This window comes from Carassius auratus, chromosome 23, assembly GCF_003368295.1.
Source record: "Carassius auratus strain Wakin chromosome 23, ASM336829v1, whole genome shotgun sequence".
NCBI lineage: Eukaryota > Metazoa > Chordata > Actinopteri > Cypriniformes > Cyprinidae > Carassius > Carassius auratus.
This window is the reverse complement of record NC_039265.1, coordinates 10,762,922-10,786,645: the sequence shown is the minus strand read 5'-3', so window position 1 is coordinate 10,786,645 and position 23,724 is coordinate 10,762,922. Positions and strand designations below refer to the sequence as shown.

At 34.3% G+C, this 23,724-nt stretch overlaps 1 protein-coding gene across 2 annotated transcripts in view; it reads right to left on the bottom strand.

Moving 5' to 3' along the window:
• Window positions 1–2,949: 2,949 nt before the first annotated feature.
• mical1 (microtubule associated monooxygenase, calponin and LIM domain containing 1) overlaps window positions 2,950–23,724 on the bottom strand; it is a 31,099-nt gene continuing 10,324 nt past the window's right edge. Inside the window, exons 5-24 of one of the 2 annotated variants that reach the window (XM_026199719.1) lie at window positions 23,557–23,652; window positions 22,685–22,840; window positions 22,196–22,296; window positions 21,413–21,670; window positions 21,107–21,222; window positions 20,239–20,365; window positions 20,061–20,139; window positions 19,680–19,827; window positions 18,935–19,131; window positions 16,252–16,343; window positions 15,830–15,910; window positions 15,003–15,195; window positions 14,045–14,115; window positions 10,472–11,219; window positions 9,054–9,169; window positions 8,443–8,550; window positions 7,931–8,024; window positions 6,645–6,732; window positions 6,225–6,298; window positions 2,950–5,317 (exon numbers count right to left, since the gene is read on the bottom strand). In XM_026199719.1, the coding sequence (XP_026055504.1) occupies window positions 5,118–5,317; window positions 6,225–6,298; window positions 6,645–6,732; window positions 7,931–8,024; window positions 8,443–8,550; window positions 9,054–9,169; window positions 10,472–11,219; window positions 14,045–14,115; window positions 15,003–15,195; window positions 15,830–15,910; window positions 16,252–16,343; window positions 18,935–19,131; window positions 19,680–19,827; window positions 20,061–20,139; window positions 20,239–20,365; window positions 21,107–21,222; window positions 21,413–21,670; window positions 22,196–22,296; window positions 22,685–22,840; window positions 23,557–23,652 (3,143 nt within the window). In that variant the 3' untranslated portion in view covers window positions 2,950–5,117. The remainder of the gene's footprint in view (window positions 5,318–6,224; window positions 6,299–6,644; window positions 6,733–7,930; window positions 8,025–8,442; window positions 8,551–9,053; window positions 9,170–10,471; window positions 11,220–14,044; window positions 14,116–15,002; window positions 15,196–15,829; window positions 15,911–16,251; window positions 16,344–18,934; window positions 19,132–19,679; window positions 19,828–20,060; window positions 20,140–20,238; window positions 20,366–21,106; window positions 21,223–21,412; window positions 21,671–22,195; window positions 22,297–22,684; window positions 22,841–23,556; window positions 23,653–23,724) is intronic. The other variant, XM_026199718.1, reaches the window with a different exon arrangement.

Sequence of the window (23,724 nt, the reverse complement as noted above, 5' to 3'; positions counted from 1 at the left end):
GACTGCTTTTTTTGAGTCCTGAAAGTGGCCTGCAAGGAATAAGACACCTTTGAGAAGTAGTTTGCACCATGTCCTTACCTATATATCCAGCGACTAGTAAATTGTCCTCAGTATTAACTTTGAATCATTCGATTGGGAGTGCATCATGACACATCTGACCCAACCTTTTTATTAAACCGTACAAAACATTAAGAAGGAACACAGATACAAATCTCTTAAAGCGGTCATATGATGCTTCTTTAAAGATCATTATTTGGTGTATTTGGTGTAACCGGATATGTTGACATACTTTAATGTTAGAAAAACACATTATTTATCAAATCCTGTACATTATTGTAGGTCCTCTATGCCCCGCCTCTCTAGTTTTCTACAAAGTCCCTCCTCCTGACAATCACAGTCTGCTCTGATTGGCCGACTGAACCAGTGCATGTGATTGGCCGAATACCGCAAGCACTCAACAGAAATGTAATTCCCTTTTTCCATAATTGTGAGCTTCATCTTTCAAAAATAAATGTTAAGACAGTTAATAATGTCCTTTGTTTTTCCATCAGTTAGTGGTTTACAGACACAGTGATGAAGCTCGTATGTGTGTGTACAGTGACAGATTGTCGTAGCAAAGTCAGAATTACCTCCTCTTCTAGGTTCACGAAACGGTCGTCCATAAAATGAGTTGCTGTTCTGTTGTAAGTAATCTTAAAAAATCCTAAATGCATCTACTTTCGGAAGGCCAAATAAAGTGCTTTTGCTTTCGCCTAGATACACACATCATCTCCCTGACATGACTGCTTCAACACTAACTGTGTTACTGAAACCAATCTTCTCTCATTGCATGAACATTGGGCGGCATTACGCAAATATTTCCACATTGTGATGTAGACAGGTGGGGGCGTGTTTGAATGAGCTGGTTTAGGGGGCACGGCAGAGTCTTAACTTTGATAAAGAATATCTCTTTGCTTTTAAAACTTTAGTCTTTTAAATCTATGCACAATCAGCTTGTTACACTCCAAAGATAAAGAATACCTTGAAATCGCATTATATGACCCCTTTAAGAAAATGAACCAGGGTTTTATTATAGTAAAATTGTAGCAACCAAGTTTTTTTTAGTGTATTGATTACCATTTGTATAACCACAGTTTTACTAGAAATTCCATGGTTAAACTATAATGTAGGTACAGTATAATGTAAATGAATATAAAAATACAGTTTTGAATGTTTTAGGGTTAACAGAGCTTTGGAAGATTTCCACATACTTGTCTAAATCAACTTTGCATAAAGAAAAGAGAGGTTTAAAGCCGTTACATTTTTATGTATGTGAAATTTAGCTAGCAGGAAACTCTAATTAACCTCTTAAGACGGCCTCGAGGAAATTATATTTTTGTGAATTTCTCTGAGACTGTACAGTACATGCCACAGTTTTAAGTTTGGATGTCAAGAGATACCAAATGATTGGATGTCATCGTGACCACTGCCTCTTCACGGTCTTCAGAAATGTCTGAAATTAATTTAGTTACACTCTTATGGAAATATGATACAATTTTGTAATTATCATTTAAATCGGTCTTATTTTTAAATTGTGTGTCAGAAATCAACGTCTCAAGAAAATGTGATGGTATTTCAAATCAAAATAGGACTTTCTGTTATGAATCAGGATATTGATTTCATACATGTCCTCATATGAGAACTCCGGGGATAAAATCATGTTTATTACACATTTTGGAAGACAACAAATGAACAGGGAAAGAAATTATATTTCAATATTCTGTGAAGTATTATATATTATTATGAAAATCTTGTCAATTATCACTCACATTATTACACTTCTTTTTTCACATGTTGCCCTAAAAACACATTAATATGCAAACTAGATTTAGTTTATGGATACATTGTATATAATCAGAAAACCATTTTAAACATATTTTGCATAAAAATAAATGGCACATGAAATTATTCTGTTAAAACATAGTTGAGAATCATCTTTAAACAAAGTTTGGTAAAAAAAAAATAAAAAAATCTTGAAACCTAAAAATGTATTGGTAAATTAAAATAAATATATATATATATATATACTTTTGTTTTTTGCCTGTGCATGCTCATTCATTTATTTATATATATATTTTTAAGTCCTGATGTTCTCTACCGAGGACATGGCATAACTTATGATTTTTACACATTACTTTTTAATGTCAAATTTTTCCATAAAACTTCAGAGGTTAAGTTATATTTGCTGTATTTTCTTTTGAGTAGTCAAATAATCCAAGGAAACCTTTTTTTAACTGCTGTAACTGTTGGTTTTACATAAAACTGTGTAATTAATTATTGACTAATGAATATGCCAGCATATTGCTCTCTTTAAGAATTATGAGAATCTTAGCTACATAGCAAAAAATAAAGACTTTAGATGACATGAAACTGGTCAAAAGTCTATCATAAGTGCCAAAACACTGGGGTAGTGTGATCCCCTCGTTGAGGGTGTTGTCTGTTATGTCCCCACCAACATCAAAATCAAACCTTGTCCTTGTCCCACTGGATCCACTGATGAAGGAGGCCCTCTAGTGGCGTGATGGACCTTTAAAAAAAAGACAACACTTGAAAGTCCAGACTCAAGCAAAAATGGCAATGACAGAAAATGGCATTTTATGAGACAGCAATGTAGTTAAGTCTCCATTTCAGCATTAAGTCTATCCATTAGCAGACAAATGCTACAGTATGTGCAGAATTGCTTACTAACATCCAACCCTTACTATTTCTACAGTACAGCATGCACACTGTATACTATACTATACATACAAGTGTGTCAAGGTCATGTGAAAACATTGTAGCTTACTTCTGCTTGAAAGATGTTATAATGTTTCACAAACTCAGCCATGACGTCAATCCTCAAAATGGGTTTCTGATGTAAATCAAGAAATCAAGGCCGTTTCCACAGCGCTGAAACCAAACGCAGAAGAATAACAAAGTGCTAGATATTTTATTAACATATTGAGTGAATTACTGTCCCAATAGAAAAGAAACCTCTGCTGTGTATGTAACGTGTGTGTGTGTGTGTGTGAACATATTTAAAGAAAAAAAATACAATCAGGGAGCAAAAGCAAACAGCAAATATAACACCACTGTTCCCAAAACACGAGCACAAAACTCCTCTCTGACACTAATTACTCTCAGTGCTCAAAAATGATAATCACTTTATCAACACATACAAATAGCAAGCCATCATTTTCTGTGGGAATTTCATACAGCAAAGTAAAGTTCTTCGTGTCTCCCCAAATGAATTCATGAACGACACTGTACAAACACTTCTAAATAATGATGCGCAAATGAGAAATATATAAATGGAAACCGGTCCAGGCAGATGTACCCCTGAGAGTCGCAACCATGATCATGCAGAAAATATCAAAACCATGAATAATAATAATAATAATAATGTGTGGATTTCAGACAAAGTACAATCACTAACAAGAAAAAAATAAATACATAATTGCACAGTGCACAAAAGCTCTCTGTGATACTGAATCTCTTGCTGCAAAGCTGTAATATAGTCAATAATTATACAATGCAAGTGCTGTTTAAGACATGATACTGGCATCAGGCTACACCACTTCTGCCAAATACGACATCATAAATATGTAAATACCTTTATATAATATCTTTTGAATGAGGACGTTTTGTACGGAAGCTTGTTTCTGCCACAGAATAAAAAATAAAGGTTATCGCAACGTTTTATCTCGCAAGTCTGACTCTTACTCGCAACTACAAGTTTATATCTCGCAACTAAAAAAGTTTAACTTGCAATTCTGAATTTACATTTTACAAATTGAATTATGTGTTCGATTTTAATTAGAATTTAAAATTTAATTAGAATTCTGAGGAAAAAAAAGTAGCAATTTTTTTCCCTCCAAATAATTCCGACTTTTTTTTAATTATAATTCTGACTACATTTCACAAGTTTAATTGTGAGTTTACATTTCACAACAAAATGTTCAGAATTGTGAGATAAAGTCACATTTACATTTCCAAGCCGGACTTTTGTTTTTTTTTCTCAGAATTCTGAGTTTGAATCTAAATAAACAACAACAAAAAACATTTGTGTTTGTTTTTTCCCCCAACTACATCTTACAATTCAGATTTATATATCTAGCAATTCAGAATTTTTATCTTGCACTTGCAAAAGTCAGAATTATGAGAGAAAAAAAAACGTACAATCAGCTTTTGAAATTTTTTAACTGTGTGTCAGAAATACGCTTGAATAATTCTGATATCTAGAACATACATGACCTTGATAGACTCTTATAAAAGTGCGAGATGCGTGTCTAGTACACAAACATCGGTCTCAGTGAAGTCCGTGTGTTTGAGCGTGAGAGTCTGTGAGTTTGAAAGCCGTGTCCGGTCAGTGAAGGCAGGGATGGATGTACAGCTCCACAACACTTTCTACAGTCTCCAGAGTTTCTGTATCCATTTAAATGAACATTTATGTTGGAGCGAGACCGTAGTTTCCAAATCTCCAGTGTCATAAATCTGTGCGCGCAGATGCGTTTAACTTTGGTTTTCAAGAGCAGAAATGTACAATATGCATCTGTGCCTGCAAGTCATTGGGTTCGTTTATCTTGTGTGATAGAAGGAGTCTTTAAAGAGACAGTTCACCCAGAAATAAATATTGTGTCATCATTTATTCACCCTCTTGTCAATGCAGACCTGTATGACTGTCTTTCTTTCTTTCACCGAGTGCATTTGGACTTTCTTTCTATTTCCTATGCACTGTAAGTCATTTTGGATAAAAGTGTCTGTTAAATGCATAAATGTAAAATGACACAAAGTCATGGTTCACTGAAAATTGTAAGCACTGCAAAACTGGTAATGAGAAGCACTGATTTTTTGGCATTATTAAAACGAAACAAAGCTAAGCCTAATAAAACTTAAATCATGTGGCTTTTTTGTACTTTTATCATGATTTAATGGTGCTTTTTGTCCTGCTTGCTGCTTTTATTTTATTGTATGGAAAAGAGAACATATTGTTTTCCACAAAAGATGAAAAAGGTTTGTAAAGGCATGGGGGATGGGTAAATGATGAGCTTTATGGGGAACTACTCTGTTAAGGTGTTGTGGCATTCAGAAAGCGTGTCTCAGTCCCAGTGCACCTGGGATGCTGCGATTGAATGTCTCTTGGCCTCCAGCACGGAGCTCCCCAGCAGTTCATCATTGACTTCCTTCAGCCTCTTCTCCTCCAGGAAGGCCACCAGTGAATCCCTCATGTCCACCACGTCCAGCATCTCCTGCAGGACCCGGTTCTCATGTTCTCGCTGCTCGGGGGTTTTCTCTGAGTCTACATGCACAAGAACATCGCAAACACATTAATGCATGTGTGCATATGTTCACATAAATACAGTGAACAGCAAATTAATACTTTATTTAAATATCAATAACAGCATCATTTTAATTTGATCTTAATATTCACTTATATTTCAAACTATTTAAAATTACATAATTTAAAACGATTAAAAAAAATACAATTTTCCTCAATGTATTGGAGAAATTACAACAGCTAAACAACAATAATTTAGACTTTTATATTATTAAATTAATTAAAGGATTAGAAGTATGTCATATACTTTAAATTTTATAAATGTAAACAATAAAAACATTTATTCCTGGCTTTTTGCTCATTGTTTTGAAGCAACAACAACAATACTGATTTATTATTGTATATTATTATTATTATAAAAAACTATTCAATTTTTATATATATTTTTTTATATTTAATAATTCAAATATCTAATATTATATAAATTCATAAAATAAAAATGATTTGTTTTGGAACAACAACAACAACAACAACAATAACAACGATTTCTATTATTATTATTATTACTAATTATGCATTATGCTTTCATGACCTCATAATAATTGCCATGACTATTTAAATGACTCTTATATAAAGAAAACAATGTCCCTATTCAAATTATATTGTTAAAATCAATTAGAAATATTAGATTTTAACATGAATTGTATTACATTTATTTTTGTTAAATTTATTAGCTTTTTTATTTTGTGTTATTATTAGCAATAATAATACTAAATTATTAATAAGAATAAAACATCACTTTTAATTGACATTTTAATTTAACAATTATATAATTAATAATTTAATTTAATCATTAAATAACGACAAATGATATATCAACACTGTATGGTACTATTTAAAAACTGATTTCTCAGGTTTGATTTCCCACCATCCATTTCCATGTATTTCCGTAGCTCCATCTCTAACATGCTCTGTTTGTCTTCCAGCTCCAGCTGTCGAGACCTTTAAGACACAAAACAAGAGTCACACAAATATATTCTGCTGCTGTTAACACAGCCTGTAATTTAGTTTCTGCACAGAGGAACCAATTGTGCACAATATATGCTAAAAACATGCGAAGCGGTGGGTTAAATGAGGCCACTCGAAGCATTCATCTTAAGCATTAGCGCTCGTCAAAGACATGCAGAAGAGAGAGGTTGCCAGGGGCAACAAGATGATGAGCTGGCTTTCAGGGGGGCTTGAGGTTTTCTTCAACACATGCAGAAATAGATGATGCACTTGGGCTAATAACTGCTACTGAGCTCCTTGCTGCTAATTGCATTAATGCTGACACAGTGTTCAGACTTACGCCACCATGAGATCGGACTCCTCTGAGAGCAGATTGTTCTTCTCCTGGACCAGCTCTATCCACTGATCAATCGTTTCAGGGTCTGAACCTAAAACACACACACACAGGTGTAACAAGATCTCTTTACTCTCAGTCGTCGCCACACTTTGACACCCTTCGGCTTCACTCAGCAAACCAATAGTGCATTCTGGGATGCTTACAAAACAGTACTGAAGTAGCTTACATGCAGGGCAAAAAAAAGCTTTTAATGGATTTCCTCTGAAAAAATTCATATGCAATGAATAAAGAAATGTAAGTGTTAATTAAGTCACTTATTCTTGTATTAATATCTAATAAACTTTTTTTTTGTAAAAAGAACATTCATGTTCATTGAAAGCTTTATGTTTTTTTCATGTTGGAATGAAAAACTTAATCTCTCTCTTTCTATATATAAACATTTTATTTATTAATACAATTAAACACAAAAACATTTTGGCTTTTTTTTCTTCTTCGCTCATTGCATTGAAACTAGGGATATGCCGGTATAAAATCTTCATGTTTCATGTCTAATTGCTAATGCTTTTATCACGGTATTGCAATTTTGTCATAATACAGTTTAACAGGTTAAATACCTTTTTCTTATAAAAAAAATAACTGAATATTTAAATACAATAAAGCAATACAGGAAAATATATCAAGTTAAATGTTGTACACAGATTAAAGCGCAAAATAACTATAAAGTTCTCACTTTACTAGAAGATCTCATTAGTTAACCATTAACATACACAATGAGCAATAGCTACATTTGCTACCAAAGTTATTAACCTTTGTTAAAAAATAGTCTTAGTTCATGTTAGCTCATTAAATAACACAGTTGCAACTTTCGATTTTAACAACGTGTTATTAAAAACACCTAAGATTGATGAATGTGCAGAAGAATGTTTCATTGGCAGTTTATATTATAATGAATGAATTAACTAATGTTAACTAATGAAGCCCTAATGTAAAGAGTGAACGAACAATAAAGAATCAAAACACTTTCAAACAATTAATAATAATAATTGTTATTATTAGTACACATTAAGTTGTCATGAGTTTATTTTAATAGACTGATTTACTTTTTTGGACATTTTTCGCTTGCATATGAATTTCTTGAAATGTATATTTAATGGATCAGTGCTATGAGGGTTAACTAGTTTGAAGGGTTTCAGTGTGAATTTAGCGCACAGCCCAACTGCTGTTGAATATGATGAAGTGAAATCATTAGCAGTGACTGTGTTTTTCTGTAGATGGATGAGATGTCGTACCAGCCTCTCCTCTCAAAGCTCTCTCCAGCTCCACTCCTTTCTCCTCCAGCTCTTTAAAGGTCACTTCTATCTCATCCAGCCGCCTCTGAATCGTCTGTGGGGGCGGCACAACCAGGACACCACGACCAAACAAGAGTGAAAATCAGATACTTGATAGAAATGGACGCTGATGTTTCTTTTATTGGTAAAACGACAATAGTTAACATGAACAAACAATGAAAAGTAGTACTCCTAAGGCATTTCTTAATCTTAAGGACAACATTTGCTAATACATCTTAAAATCAAAAGTTGTATCCATTAAATTTAATTTAATGGACATGAAAAAACACAAGCAATGAACAGTTGTACTTTAATGTTAATGATATGTAATGCATTAGTTAACGTTTACTATTGGGACGTAACTTTAAAGTGTTACCTATTATTTAACCTGCATATTTGTATTGCAGTTATGGGAAACAATCTACACGGTTCAGACTTCTTCTGTGGTCTTCGAGGAGTGTGATCTTGCTCACCTGAGCTTTGTGGAAGCGCTGGATTTCGCTCATCCTTGCTTTCCGCTCCAGAGTTTTCATCTTCTTTAGGTCGCGTTTCTCTGACTCAGAAATCTCAAAATCAGCCCCCTGAACACGAAAAAACACCCACAATCCAGAGTCAACAACCTCCTAGAGAGAAGCTTTTAATCAGTCTACCTGAAAACACGATCACATGATATATCGTTTTTTCCCACCAAAATAAATGCTTGAAAATGTAAAAAATATATATATAAAATATTATTTGTTTTTTATTTTACAGTGAAATATTACAATATTAATGCTTCGTATTTTGCTTAATATCTGCATTTAATAATAATAATGTCACATTGATCAAATGTCACATAATCCCAAAATTTTTGGCCAAATTGTGCAAGTTTACAAACAAGCATAGCAAAGGTGGAAGGTTTCTCATTTTAAATCCCAATCCAAATTTTAATCAAATATTTTCCCAAATCATGCAGCCTTTGTTCATGAAATGCCATCACAATCAAGTTCTAATCTGGGCAGTCATGTTCAAGTATCACCAAAATAACTGCATATTCTTCTTGTTTGTAGATGTCATGCATAGAAATTTGGCCTTGAAAGCTCACCCGGCAATCTACATAATGGTCTTCTCCTTGAAGATCCTCTTCATCCTCCTCTTCCTCATCGTCAACACATTCTTCATTATCATATTCTGATACAAAATGATCTGTTTGAGCTTGTCCTGATGAAAATCATAGCAAAATTAATCTTAACCTAGAGACGTTCAGTACTAAATTATATCTCTACACGTAATATTTTCAATCTGGCTTCACTGACACTGAATGAGAACAAAACTTAAACATTATTACTGTCTTCTGTGGAGCTGCTTTATAGCTGAATTCAATTTGTTTCATAATTCATCAAACCTGTACAAAAAGGTATTCTAAACATGCTAAGTGAATAAATGCAAACAATGCAAAAAAAGCCAAACAGTTAGATTTAGGTCAATGGGTACCAGCTATTCTTCGCAATCTTCTTTTGCGTTCAACAGAAAAAAGAAACTCATACTAATTTGGAACAAGATTTAGTTGAGGATGAATAAATTATAACATCATCAAAGAATTACTCTTTTGATCAGTCTACCAGCTTTAATATTTAGACATAACATTATTTCTAATAATATTACAACAACAACAATAATAATCATTTATCACACTATCAGACATGTTGATAGATAATCACAAGATTTTTGTCCAAATTGTAAAGCATTACACAAAATGCTTTTATTTGATTTTATTGACACTATTGTCTTTATTTTTCAGAGCTGATTTACATCAGAATTTGAAGTTGTCTCATATTTAAAGTTAGCAATTTTAACAGAAATCTGTTAACAGAATTTTAGAGTATTTTTTTAATTACTTTTAATGCAGTGTGCAACACAGCTCTAAGCGATGAAAACATTCGACAAAGTTTTAAATCTGAAAGTGTGCCGTGTATAAAGTTACTCTCTCTCAAAAGAAAGAGTCTACTCTGAATCATTGAAATTATTCGTTTTTAAAACGAATCCCAAACAACAGCATATTGCACCCCACTTTGCGTTGGTCTGAACGAAAATGCTATTTCATTCTTTACCACTAGATTCCGCTTTTGGAGCGGTAAAAATAGCGGTTTCACCGGTAACGCTGAACACAAAGCAGCACTGCGCTCTCAAAACCATTACAGGCATGATGAAATGGAAATGAAATAGACCAATCGAACCAATCACTGTAGATTAGCATCACGCAAAGGAGGGGTTTGGAAAAATTTAAAATTTAGCAAATCGTTTGGGAAGTAAGGTAAAAATAAATGCATATTATAAGAAAATGAAAGTGTTTTTTGAGCTTGCATGCATGTCAACCTGTTGTTGGGGACTCCCGAACCTAAAATATGAACCTTCCATTACCCATTATAGGGGTACTTTAACAGAAAGTCCTCTTTATTAACTATCTGAATTGGTTAAATCCTACCTTAATAAACCTGACTACCAAAAATGTTGACTCCTAACCTGATGGTGCGACTTTGAGGACGCTGAAGCGCTGATGCAGTCGAGGTGAAGACAGATTCCATGGGGAAAACTTGGAGCGCAGCTTTCCGTGTTGTGAGTGTGCGGAAGGTTGCGGTTCGCTCTTCCTTCTCATGCAGCGCTGGTTGCGTTGGTTGCGCAAGCTCATCCCGGTCGCGGTGCCTCCGCTCCAGTAGCCCTCCTCCTCGCCTCCTTCCTGCTGTTTGGAGGAAGAGGAGGTGGAGGCGGCAGAAGACGAGGCCGGAGTCTCAGAGTCTGAATCCTGGCTGAGCAGGTCGGACTTCTCCTCTTGACTCAGCTGAAGTTTTCGCAGTGAAGGTTTGGATCTGGATTCTGGAGTTTCCTGTTGGTTCTTCTCTGGTTCCTCGGGGGTATTTGAAAGTTGAGGCACCACGTTATGGACAGTGCGAGGTTTTGGAAGCGGAGCTCTGGACGGTCGAGGGGCCGGCACTGGAAGGGACGGACTGCTGTTATTTTGTTGGTTCTCGATGCCTGTGCTCTCTGGGTTGAGCTCTGGGGGTTTGTTCGCTTCAGGAGAACTGGATGGCTGTTGGTCTTCTTGCTCTGTGGGAGTGAGACACTCAGTCGATTCTTCAAAGTCAGGGTCAACAGAGATCTTGTACGAGCCCTTCCGTCTAACAGAGACGTGTGGAGGTGGGGATGAAATCCTCACGGTTTCACCATCTTTCTCCTTATCCCCCTCCTCAGTAAGGCCATTTTTGATTTGATTCTAAAAAAAATGTAAAACATAACATTATCATGATTTTTTACATTTTAACATATTTTAACAGCCCTTTTTTTGTGCAAATGTGTGACCTGTTACGCTGCAGAACAGTTTTGGACACAGAAATGTGTCAAATTACAATTCATATGTACAACTGTTCAAAAGTTTGCGGTCGGTATGACTTTCAAATATACTGAAAGACTCTTATGCTCAATAAAGACTGCATTTATTTGATCAAAAATACAATATAAACAGTGAAATTGTTAAATATTATTGCAGGTTAAAATTACTAATAAATCTAAACTAATAACTCCAATGGCATATACAGTTCAGTTTAAAACTAACTGTGAGACTTTTACTAGATTACTACTGACTGTAAAATGAAGAGATTATTCCAGTTGTGGCAATATATCAGTCAACCATTATTGCATGCGTAAAGCATTGCTCACAAAGACATTTCAAATCAAGCAGCTTTCTGTTGATCAATATGCAAGACCATCTTTAATCAATTTAAAAAATTATGTTTTGCCCTCAAGCAAAACTTCTGGTTGCATGAACTCTGGTTGAAATGTCTCAATTTTAACAGTGAATTTTTGCAGAATAGCAGTTAATGTGAGTGCACTAAGAGTGCATTATTTATCGTCTACAATAATATCGTAATTGCGGTTTTAACGATATGAGAACTGACATTATCAAGCGTGTGTACGCAAAAAACAAACAAAAACACATCTTGAGAGTCCAAAAGCATTCACTGCATGATGAAGCCTATTAGAATAGATTATAATTCAAGTTACGATAGCAAAAAATAACACTGTATGGGTTTTATATATGATTTGTAATAGTCAATATCCCAATAGTCAAGATTTGTAATAGTCAATAGCAAGAGTGCCGATTCTATACAAGACAGCAAAAAACAGTCGGGACAGTAACATCTCTCAGAGCAACACTGCGTATCATTATCACAAGTATTTAAAAGAATACTTTTATTTTGCAAGGATTCTTTAAATTGATCAAGTGTGACAAAGACATAAATCACATGAATTTTGTTCTTCTGAACTTTCTATCAAAGAAACCTGAAAGAAATCTACTCATCTGTTTTCAACATAATAAAATTTTTTTTTTTTGAACAGCAAATCAGAATATTAAAATGATTTCTGAAGGATCATGTGACACTGAACACTGGAGTAATGATGCTGAAAATACAGATGTGCATCACAGAAATAAATTACATTTTAAAATACATTCAAGTAGAAAGCAGTTATTTTAAATTGTAAAAATATTTCAAAACGTTACTGTTTTTGCTGTACTTTGGATCAATTAAATGCAGGTTTGGTGAGCAGAAAAGACTTTAAAAAACATTACACCTATTATGGTTAAAAAAACTTTTGACTGGTAGTGTATAGCTATATAATACATTTAAAACCCCAGTTTTTTATATTAGAATGATGAAAAAGTTGTTTAAATCACTGATTCAACGACTCGCTCATAAACCTACTTGTTTCAGTACTGGATGAATCAGCGTTTTTGAACGATTCTCTCGAATGAAAAATTCATTCATTGACAAACACATTTTTAAGACACTTGTCGCCACCTAGTGGTAAAACAATGCAATCGACACGAACGTTATTTAAAGCGCAGTACTTTCAAAAGGGGATTTGCTCTATTTTGATCGCTGCCATATTGACATCAATGTTTATATCTGAACTATAAACTTTATCCCAGTATTTCTGTGATAATATAAATGACTGTAAGACAGAAATATTACTGTGTAGTTGAAAAGACCGTTTGTGAAGATGTTTTTTTTTTTAACCAAACATGCTAACTGCTCTCTCTGTGTCTTCGGCAGTGTGAACACGGATTTGAATGATCTAGTCACTTGCTCTGTTTCTAAATAAATAAGGCATTTTGAAAGAATCGTTTGAATGACTGATTCAATGAATCACCTATTAACCACCTACTGGCGGTTTTAGTGTCATATTTATTTATCTATGACAGGCTTTAACCAGCACTTGGCAAAATTCCTTATAATTATCTTTATTGAAAAAATACCAAAATATCAAGATACTAATTTAATTTATGCCAATATAACACACTCCTAGACCGAACATAATAATGCATATTAAATACGTATAATGGGAAAGCAGACTTGCAAAGAATTGGCTTATCATTCTCATCTTCAGTTGTGCATTAGCATTATGTTGGTTTAAAATGAGTATTACTAGAACTGTTTGTCTTTAATTCATACAGTCTGCAAAAAACATCAGTAGCTCATAGAAAACTGCATCAGCTCTGAGGAATCTTATGACCAAACCACTAGGAATCCAATCCCACAAGCATTACACACACACACACACACACACACACACACACACACACACAGCACAATCTCAGCGTTAAACACCATTCTGCACACGAGCAGGAGAGGAAAGGAAATGTTTTTCCTGACGCAGCAGCTGACCCACATTAGTTCTCATCATATCATGTTGTTTCATAAGAAATATCTGAATATATCTTACTGAAGAAAAGACCATCTGTCTACCATATAATCATTACATATTTAACAAAACTTGCACAAATAAGAGCTTAACTTAACTCTAAGTTTGCACTATGATCACGAATAACACAGAGAAAAAACTTCATTACTTTCAAGTCCAAATAAATCAATTTCATATTTTTTTGCGCATATGAACTCTAGAACTATTGCTTAACATTGAAAGTTATTATGCTCCCCAAACTCTCAGAGCAATATCCTTCCCAGCATCCTCACACAAGAGATCTGACAGTAAATAGGAGGCAATCAAGCGTCTCATTAGCTCTGATGTGATTCATACCTGTGAGCCTCTGTGACCTTCATCACCCTCCTCTTCCTCGGCTGCTGAGTGCAGCTCACAGTAGAATCTCCCTGAAGACGAATCAAATTCAACATGTTCTGGACTCTTAATATCAAGGGCTGTAACACTGATGTACTGTACATGCTTTTTTTAGACATGGGGTAAATTATTGAACAAGCCCCACAAGCAGGAGCATTTAAGAAGATCTATTTTTGAAGCGCTGCATAGACGGATGATTGTAATTTACATGTGTTGTAATAAGAAGAACCTAATAAAACCACATTCCACACTGTGCAAGTTATGAATAGCTTTAAAAACTTATGTAATAATTTATATAACATCAAGATGTTTCCGTCCTTATGACAGCAGATGAGAGACAAGTGCGTGATAAATAATAAAATATAAAATTGCATTATGTAATATAAGAAATATAAAAAAATATCAATACTGAAATATTTATTATCACTCGGAAATTATGAAAAATTATATACTGGATTAAGGCATACTTTTACTTACTGTTACTCATTGATCAACAAAAATAAAATACAAATTTATAAAATATTAATAAAACAAAAATAAAGTAAAACAGAAAAGTATAATAAGGTTGACTAAAATGAAGTACAATAAAATAAAATAAAGCACAACGAAGTAAAACAAAATGAAGCACAATGAAGTAAAATAAAATGAAGTATAATAAGGTCAAATAAAATTATGTATAATGAAGCAAAATAAAAGGAAGTATAAACAAATAAAATAATAATAAAAAGTATAAAGTATAATTAAAATAATGTATGAATTAAATTAAATTAAATTAAATTAAATTAAATTAAATTAAATTAAATTAAATTAAATTAAATTAAATTAAATTAAATTAAATTAAATTAAATTAAATTAAATTAAATTAAATTAAATTAAATTAAATTAAATTAAATTAAAGGATTTGGTATCCCGGGCTTACCCGTGTCAGAGTGGAAAGTGTACCCGCCCTGCCGTAGAGTGGAGCCGCACTGATAACAATTGAAGCAACTGCGATGGAAGAACTTGCCCTCAGCGCTTCCTTTCTCCAGCACGTACAGATGCTTGTTACAGAAATAACAGAGCTCACTGCTGGCCGCCTCTGATGAGGCCATGGGCACCACAGGCGCAGCAGCCTGGACAATTAGACAAAGATTAGGATCAAGCACATATAATTACTATAGAGCAATGCATTATAAGAACTGACTTTTTTTTTTATTTGATTTGATTTTTTTACTAGGGAGCAATATTTTCCCCTGGAATGAATGTACTCTGGATATTTTTTATCTTAATGATTTACAAGGCATTTGAAATAAGAAAACATGAAACTCTCTTTGAGAACAATTATGATTTTTATCAGATCAAATCTGCCATTTTTCATCGAACTGCAGTTTAAATTATTTTAAATGCTGGGAGCATTTTAAAAGACACATTAAAAAAAATAATTAATAAACATAAGCTTAAGCATTTAATGTTTAAAAAACCATGAATATAAAAAAAATAATTACAAACTGGTATTTCTGTCTCAATATTTTAATATTAAAAGGCATTTTTGTCACTTTCAGAGGTTTTGTCATTTCTAATCCTGATCTGAGAGAATATTTAATCCTTTTAAGTCTGATACAGAACTAAGCCACTCATATCTATAGGTCTGTGCATCATTTCTAATGTTTAATCGTGGAAACAGCATCAGAATATCTGACAGGCGTAAACTGCATGACATTAGCACTAATGCACCGTTTGATTGAGAAACTAGATTGCACCACTTACTTTTTCCTCTTTCGCATTCTTCTCCTCCTCTTTCTCCTTCATCTTTTGCTGTCTTGGTCTTTTCTCTGATTCCAGTCGGTCCTGAGAGACACGGGTCACATGATCTTATTTACAGCTCAGGTTACATAATGTGGCAGCAGCAGATCGACAGAAATAAACAATGATTTCACTGTTATCCTGCACCACGAACACACAGCAAGCATCCATTTATTTAGTCCTCTCATCACTCCTTTAACTTCCTCATTGTGGCGACAGCATGGGAGTAATTCTCTTTGGCAACAGCTGTGTGTAACGGGGGCGTTTAGTTGTGGTTGGTTACGACAGCGGTTGCAGATGGCTTCACTACACATGACCTTTGACAGTGCTACAATCTCAACAATCCAGGGTTTGTCTGACATGATAACAGGCAGGTGTTTGTGTACCTTGTGTCTTTGGAGAGAGTTGTGCTTGAGCTTGTTGAGGAACAGGATGGACGAGCAGGTTCTGGACAGCGAGAGGCTCTTGTTGGAGCGCTCTGAGGAAGACAAGAGGAACAAAACCGTGAGATGCAAAGAAATGATACAAAATACAGTTAAAAATGTAAAAGTAAAAATGATTCAATATATTAGCAAACTATAAATAATGACCAAAAATAATTATAAAACAAAACATTATGTATAACCTGTCCAGAAATATGATCTATTATTTTAGCTTTTCGTATTGCAGCAAAACCAGAAAAACTGTGTAATTCAACAACTCGCAATGGCATAACACACACACACACACACATATATATATATACACAAACAAATACATAAATACATTAAAATAAAATAGCTTAATCTCAAAAATATATTTTTGATATTACAATAAAAACAAATAAATATAAAAAACTAAAATATATTAATAAGCAATAATAAAATAAAAATAACAAAAAACTGTAAAAAGCATTGTATTTTACATGAAGTTCAAAAACTCAAAGCAATAACAATTTAACACATTAAAAATAGTTAATATATATATAAATACATTTTCTATAAATAAAAATATTAAAAACAACAACAAAAAAACTGTAAAAAAAGCATTATATTTTGTGTAGTTTAAAAAAGAAATGTAAAAAAAAATAAAAAAAAATAAAAAACTGTAAAAAAACATTATATTTTAGATGTAGTTTAAAAAAGAAATGTACAAATATTCTTAATTGTAATAATTAATAATTTAAAATAAATAAATTGTAAAATAAATGTAGTGCAAACATTGTGAATTGTAAATTAAACATGCTTAAAATGTCTTAAAATCCTGAATATCATTAACTACATCATACACACAAGAAAAGCGTCAATTATAATCTCTTTCATAATCCAGAACAACCTTACATAAACTGGCATCTTAAATGCAATTCGCTGGAACGCTTCAGCAATACATACTGTAAAAAAATTGATGCAGAGTCTAATAAAACAATACAATAAATTAACTTCCTACCCTTTAAACTGGAACAAACACGAGTCGTCACATTCAGTATGCGGTCTGCAGTGGCGTGTTAGAGCTGTATTGGATCCCACCCCCTTCCCCAGAATACACACATCCACAGCCTGTGTGAGTGACAGCTCAACCTGGAGCACATCTGTGTGAGACCCCCTCCCAAACACAGCATCCAACAACTGAACGCTCAATCCCCCTCCCTAAAGCCCCTCGAAGGGCTGCGACTCGTCTTCTGATGGCGTCTCAGAGCGCTGCGTGTCGAGGCTGGACTGAGATCCACTCCCACCCAATCGCCAGAAGCTGCTGATTTCTCCCCAGCTGAGTGCATTTGCTGCCGCAGCCGCTGCTGTCAGACTACAGACTACAGCAGAAAACTGCCCATTCACAGCAGTGCATTCTGGGAAGGGGTCTTAAAGAGACAGCAGACCTGATTTCAAATGGTGATGATGATGCCATTATGTGTGCTAATACATTCTTCAGCCTGCTTCTCTTACAGTAAATGCTCTGAAAATGACTTTTATTCTCTGAATTTTCAAACAGCTCAAATATAAATGAATAAGTGTAGGATTAATCTGGTCAAATGTTACATTGTTCTTTGTATTGTTGTAAAATACCTTATGAAAAACAACAATATATATATATATATATATATATATATATATATATATATATATATATATATATATATATATATATATATATATATATTTTTTTTATGTATAGCACAGTAATGGAGGCAGAAACAGATGAAAGATGGGATGGAACAAGACAGGCTATTAATAATCTTTCATTGAGCAAAAGTATTATAATATGAAAGGCTCAATATAGGGCTAAGTGCTAATGTGCATGGTACATATATGCATTTTGCAAAAAGGATCAGCCTGCAATAGTATATACATTTCAAAATAAGAGTCCCAGTGTTTTTTTGGGGCTTGTTTAGAATTAAAAGTCACACCTTCTTTTTCTCTTTGACATTATTCATATTTTGGTTACTTACACAATTCATTGTATTGAATTTAATTTCCCTTTTAATCGTAGTAAACTATTTCTGGCTGGAATAGGAAGAAAAGACTAAGAACTTTTTTTTTTTTAGTAAATCTGTGTCCCATTCACTGAGAGAGAAACTTATGACCATTTACATGCTGTAATTTTGCATAATTTACAATCCATATTGTAATGGATAATATTAGTAGGTACTTAAATGTAGTAGTAGCCCTATGCAATTTAAATTAATTTTAATAAATTTAAATATTGTTAAAAATGACACATTATTTGTCACATGTAGTAGACCACTTGAGGATTTTTCAAGTCAATTTCCACCGCTGTATATTTCATACCTGTGGGAAGCCTGAGATAATACATTGCTGACTTATTTAACACGATAACAGCTATTTATCTATAATCGTTACTACAAAAATAAAAAAAATAAAAAATTGCAGTGTGAACTATGTCAGTATGCAAAGGTTTTGCAGTCATAAAAGTAATTGTAAAATACAGATACTGGAAAACCCTTTAAAAAAGATGTTCAGACATAAACTGAATAAGCAACATAAATACAACCAGTAACTTGCATTATATATTTCAGACAATCTGTAAAAGTGTATTTCAAAGTTATAAAAGTCATCCAGAAACAGTCTTAATTACCTGCTGGTGTGTGTTTCTCTGTGAGAGCGCTGCGTATCTGTGTGAGGTAGACCACCATAGACAGCTGGTCGATTTTCCCACAGGTGGTCATTTCCCTGGCACCCATGACCGGAGGGATCCCAAACTCTTTCTCCATCAGGTCAAAGGCCAACTTATTGTTCGCGGTGATGCTATATACATCTAGACGAGACATGTCACTGCAAGAGAGGACAACATGCATATCATTTGCATAATGCTGCAGGTATCTCTCGCTCTCCATCCATCTAAAAGTTTGGGCTTAGTAAGATTTGTAATGTTTTTGAAAGAAGTATTTTCTCTCTCACCAAGGCTGCGTTTATTTGTAAAATCACACGCAGTAAAAACAGTAATAATGTGAAATATATTTTACAAATTGAAATGCATGTTTTCTTTTTGAATGTATTTTAAAATATAATGTATTCCAGTGATAGTGAAGCTGACTTTTCAGCAGCCATTGCTCCAAACTGTGGGGTCCAGGTGATTTTAGTTTTTTTTCAGGAGTCTATGATTAACTGAAATTTCCAAAAAGCTGCATTTGTTCGACTGCATTGTTTTACATGTCACTTTTGATCAATGTAACACATCCTTTCTGAATTAGAAAGTATGAATTTATTTTTAAAAATCGTATTGCATATGTATCTAGCAAGAATTTTCACAGCAAAACTAAGCTCTGCATGTTTAATCAGACACTAATATTCTTGTTCTCTGTTGGTTAAGGTGATCTTACATGAGTTCGGGTCTGAAGTTGTGGATCAGAGCGCAGAGAGCCATCCCGGACCTCCAGGACTCGCTCAGGTCTTTCACCTTCACATGTTTGTACCCCGCTGTGTTCTTCTGACACCAGGACAGCAGATCCTCCAGACGCCTGATAGAGTCTAAACACAAATTCAGTTCAGCACTTCACTGTAAAGTCTGAGTCTGTTCATTTTTTGAGATGTTAGCATGATATATAATCATAATATATTAACAGCTATATACAATATTATTGAAAACAATATTGATAAAAGTGGCTGTTACATTTAACACAAAGTCATGCATATATACACAATTATAAGTATAGTAAGTATGCATACAGTTAGTTAAGGTGTGACTGTCGTATGGGACTTACCTTTTTTAGTTTTAGTTTTCATGATGGATTTCGTCGGTGTGTTGACTTTACCGTCCTCTATTTCATATAGACGCTTGATCTTTAAATTGAACACAAAAAGTCGTGATTAAAAACTCTTTCAATACCAGTTACAGTATTTCAGGCAGCTTTTGCATGCGTGTAAGTGTGCGTGTTTGACCTGCATGGGTTTGATAGAGGCCAGGTTGACATTAGGGTAACGTGTGGATGGATCGATGCTGTAGGCGGCGTAGTTCTTGCTGGTGTTTTCTGGAGTCGTTTGAGAGAGTAACTGATACACACTCTCCCTGTAAGAGATACGCACAGCATTAAGCACCACTGAATGTTCATATTTAAAAAATATAACTTTTACAAAGTGTAAAGTGCAGCATCAACAGTTTCAGTTTTAGACCTGCTCAGATTTCGTTATTGCGTTGGACCGATCGGAATTAAGAGCAAAGGTCTGTTTAAATGCCGACAGAAGCGGTGTTTGAATTACACTCGTCTTTTTCCTAGTTGTAGTGATGTTCACACTCGCGTGATGCCTTTTGAAAACCTTAGGCCGGTGACACACTGGCATATTGCACCTGTCAAACATAGTCTATTTTGCTGTTAATACTGTTGACGGTGTCCTTTATCAGTAGGCTTTAAATTTATGCTCAACATGAAGTATAGATATTGTTGTCATGAAGACAAGAGCCTGGTCTGTCGGCGGTCTCGCTCTGTCACCTACAGCAGCAGCAGCGTCAGGCACGATTCTGGTGTGTAAAAACACAGAAAACACGAGGCAGCAGAAACGCACACTCATGCCACGCAGCCAGTGTGTTGCCGGCCTTCAGTTGCAGTGCGGGATATGCGCTGAATGTGGAGACTACCGCCACTTAATATGTTCGTTTGGAAACAAAAAAATTTACTTATGTTCCGCGGACAAAATATTGCATTCGTTTATTCGGTGCACACGTGCACCGTACCGAAAGCCCTGTACCGAAACGGTCCGGTACGAATACAAGTACCGTTACACCCTTACTATAAATGGTGTAAAATTGTACCTCTCCGCCAAAACCTCCAGGGGTGGCACACCTTTTCCCCAACTCCTGACCATCCACGCCGTGTCAAACGCAGCAAGGAAACCACGAGCAATGCCGGTACCCAGAGGCCAAAACGGCTGCAGAAGAATAAATAAATAAAATAAAATAAACATAAAATAACTGTACTGTTTAAACAGTGTTGACAATAAAATTCTTATTTTCCATAGAATGATCACGCAACATTTTTTTATTATTGCTCAGAATGAAAAATATATTTCTGAAATAGCATAATGTCATAATCAGCCACTCTGTGTACTCATAACACACCTCCACTAGAGAGTCTCCCACCAGCGCGATGAGCAGTCTCTTCCCTTTCCTCTCCTTCACCAGAGAGGCGTTCTCTGCCCTGTGCATGCAGGTGAAGTCAAACACGGCCACGTCCGGATGGCCCGCTTGGTTCTTCACGAACTCCAGGTCCGGCAGCATGTGATGTGTGGAGAAGTCAGCGGCCTCGTATGCGTACTTCTGCAGGGCGTCCTGGTTGATGTTTGCAGGAGCGAGAAGCTGATCGACATCAGAAAAGTCCTGAGAACAAGAAGCAAGAAAGGTTTAATGCTAGTCTTGTTGTTCCAGCATCGGCTCTTGAGCAGCAATATTCGAATGATTTCTGAAGGATCATGTGACACTTAGGGCTGGAGTAGTGATGCTGGAAATTCAGCTTTGCATCACAGGAATTAATTACATTTTACAATATTTTTACATAGAGAACAGCTAACCAGTAATAATAATCCACAGTATTAATTGTTTATTAAATTTGTACTCCCTTTGAGCTAAAATATATGGGTTGCATTTCTAAGAGAACACAAATAGCAACTGCCTGCAGTTATTCCAGTGAGAATACAGTGACAAAAGAGGACAAGAATAGCCGTGAGGATTGATAAATGTGTTTGTAAGGGAAAATGTGAGCTGGAAACCGGTTGAAACATGCCTGAAGTATCACCTTTGCTGATAAAATCATCTCTTTTCAAGCATTTCTAGCCTCTTTTCAGTCTTTATACAAGTGATTCTCAAAGCTTCAGGTCTTTGAATGTGCTTCACTGTGTGTCGTACCTGCTTTATCACTCCTTTTTTTAACAAGCTTCCCTTTTTTGCAGTCATCACAAAATAGTGAGTATCATCTTTGTAGTAGACAATGTTCTCAAGATCAACGCCTGGAAAACATGATAAACGACAGGTGTGTGGGTTTACTTCTTATATTTTGGAGACAAAACTGGGTAACACTTTATTTTAAGGTGTCCTTGTTACACATCACATGTACTTACTATTATAATAACAATTAATTATGCATAATTAGATGCGAGTAACACTTAGCCAACTCTAATCCTAACCCTATAGTAAGTGCATGAGTGAATTAACATTACTCAGCAATTAAATGTATGATTACACTGTAACAAGGACACCTTAAAATAAAGTGTAACCCACAACTGTTTTTAATTGATAGCTAAATTTAACAAAAAGGTAAAAATGGTTGTTAAATATTTGTTATTTCTAAATGTAACCAGTCTTGACTCTATGGTATATTCTCAGTGAGATCTGTACCGATCTCAGACTGGAGCGCCTGGAAGAATTGCTGGTTGTATATTCGGGCGACGCCGCTGATCTCCTGCACCTGAGCTTCTTGTTTTGTGTGCCGGTTCACGAAGTTTGCAGTGATACCGATGGCTAACTTTCCCCTGAGCTCCTTTATCTTAAAACCTGAAAAAAAAAACATTAAGAAAACAACAGTGAGAAAGTGTCAATAAAATAAAAAAGTTAAAAAAAGAAAGATTTAAATACCTGTAAAAATATTAAAAGTATTTAGTACAAATTGACTGGGATAAGGTAGGTTTTACAACAATATAAATATTTTTTAATTACATTTAATTAAAAATAAAATAAAAATAATTTTGCACAAATTGACCTGAAAAAGGATAGATTTTATAAAGAAAGAAAAAAATTCTACAAAATAAAGTTAAATAAAATGTGTTCGATAAACTCTCCTTATAAATAACTACAAAAAATTGTACAAAGTGACTTGGGTTTTTATAACATAATAATTAATCAAGATAAAGTTTGATTAAAAATACATTTTATTTTAAAGTATTTCATGCAAAGTGACTTGGATAAGGATAGTTTTTAAGAAAAAAAAATAATTGTTTCTGTTTACTTTTTTCATTCTACAGAATAAAGTTAAATAAAATTCACCTAATAATAATTATAATAATTAAACAAACTCACCTTATAAATGAATAAATAATTAAATGAAACAAAAAAGTGACTTGAATAAGGATGGTTTTACAAAATAAAAATAATTAAGATAAAACTGTATTTAATAATAAAATAAAATAATAATAAAATAATCAAAGCTTTTAGTACAAAGTGTCAAAGTGAATTTGATGGAATCCACTCGTCTGTGTAATTGGTTTATTTACCATCCGGCACATATCTTCCCCCTCCAGCTGAAATAAAAACATCAAACTCAAAGGCAGCAGCTGCATGGGACGCGGGAGAAACCTGTGCCCTCCATCCTAAGGGAAAAGAGGGAAGAGAGAAAGAGATATGAGACTAAAAGGTAACGGACAAATGTATGTCTATCTACA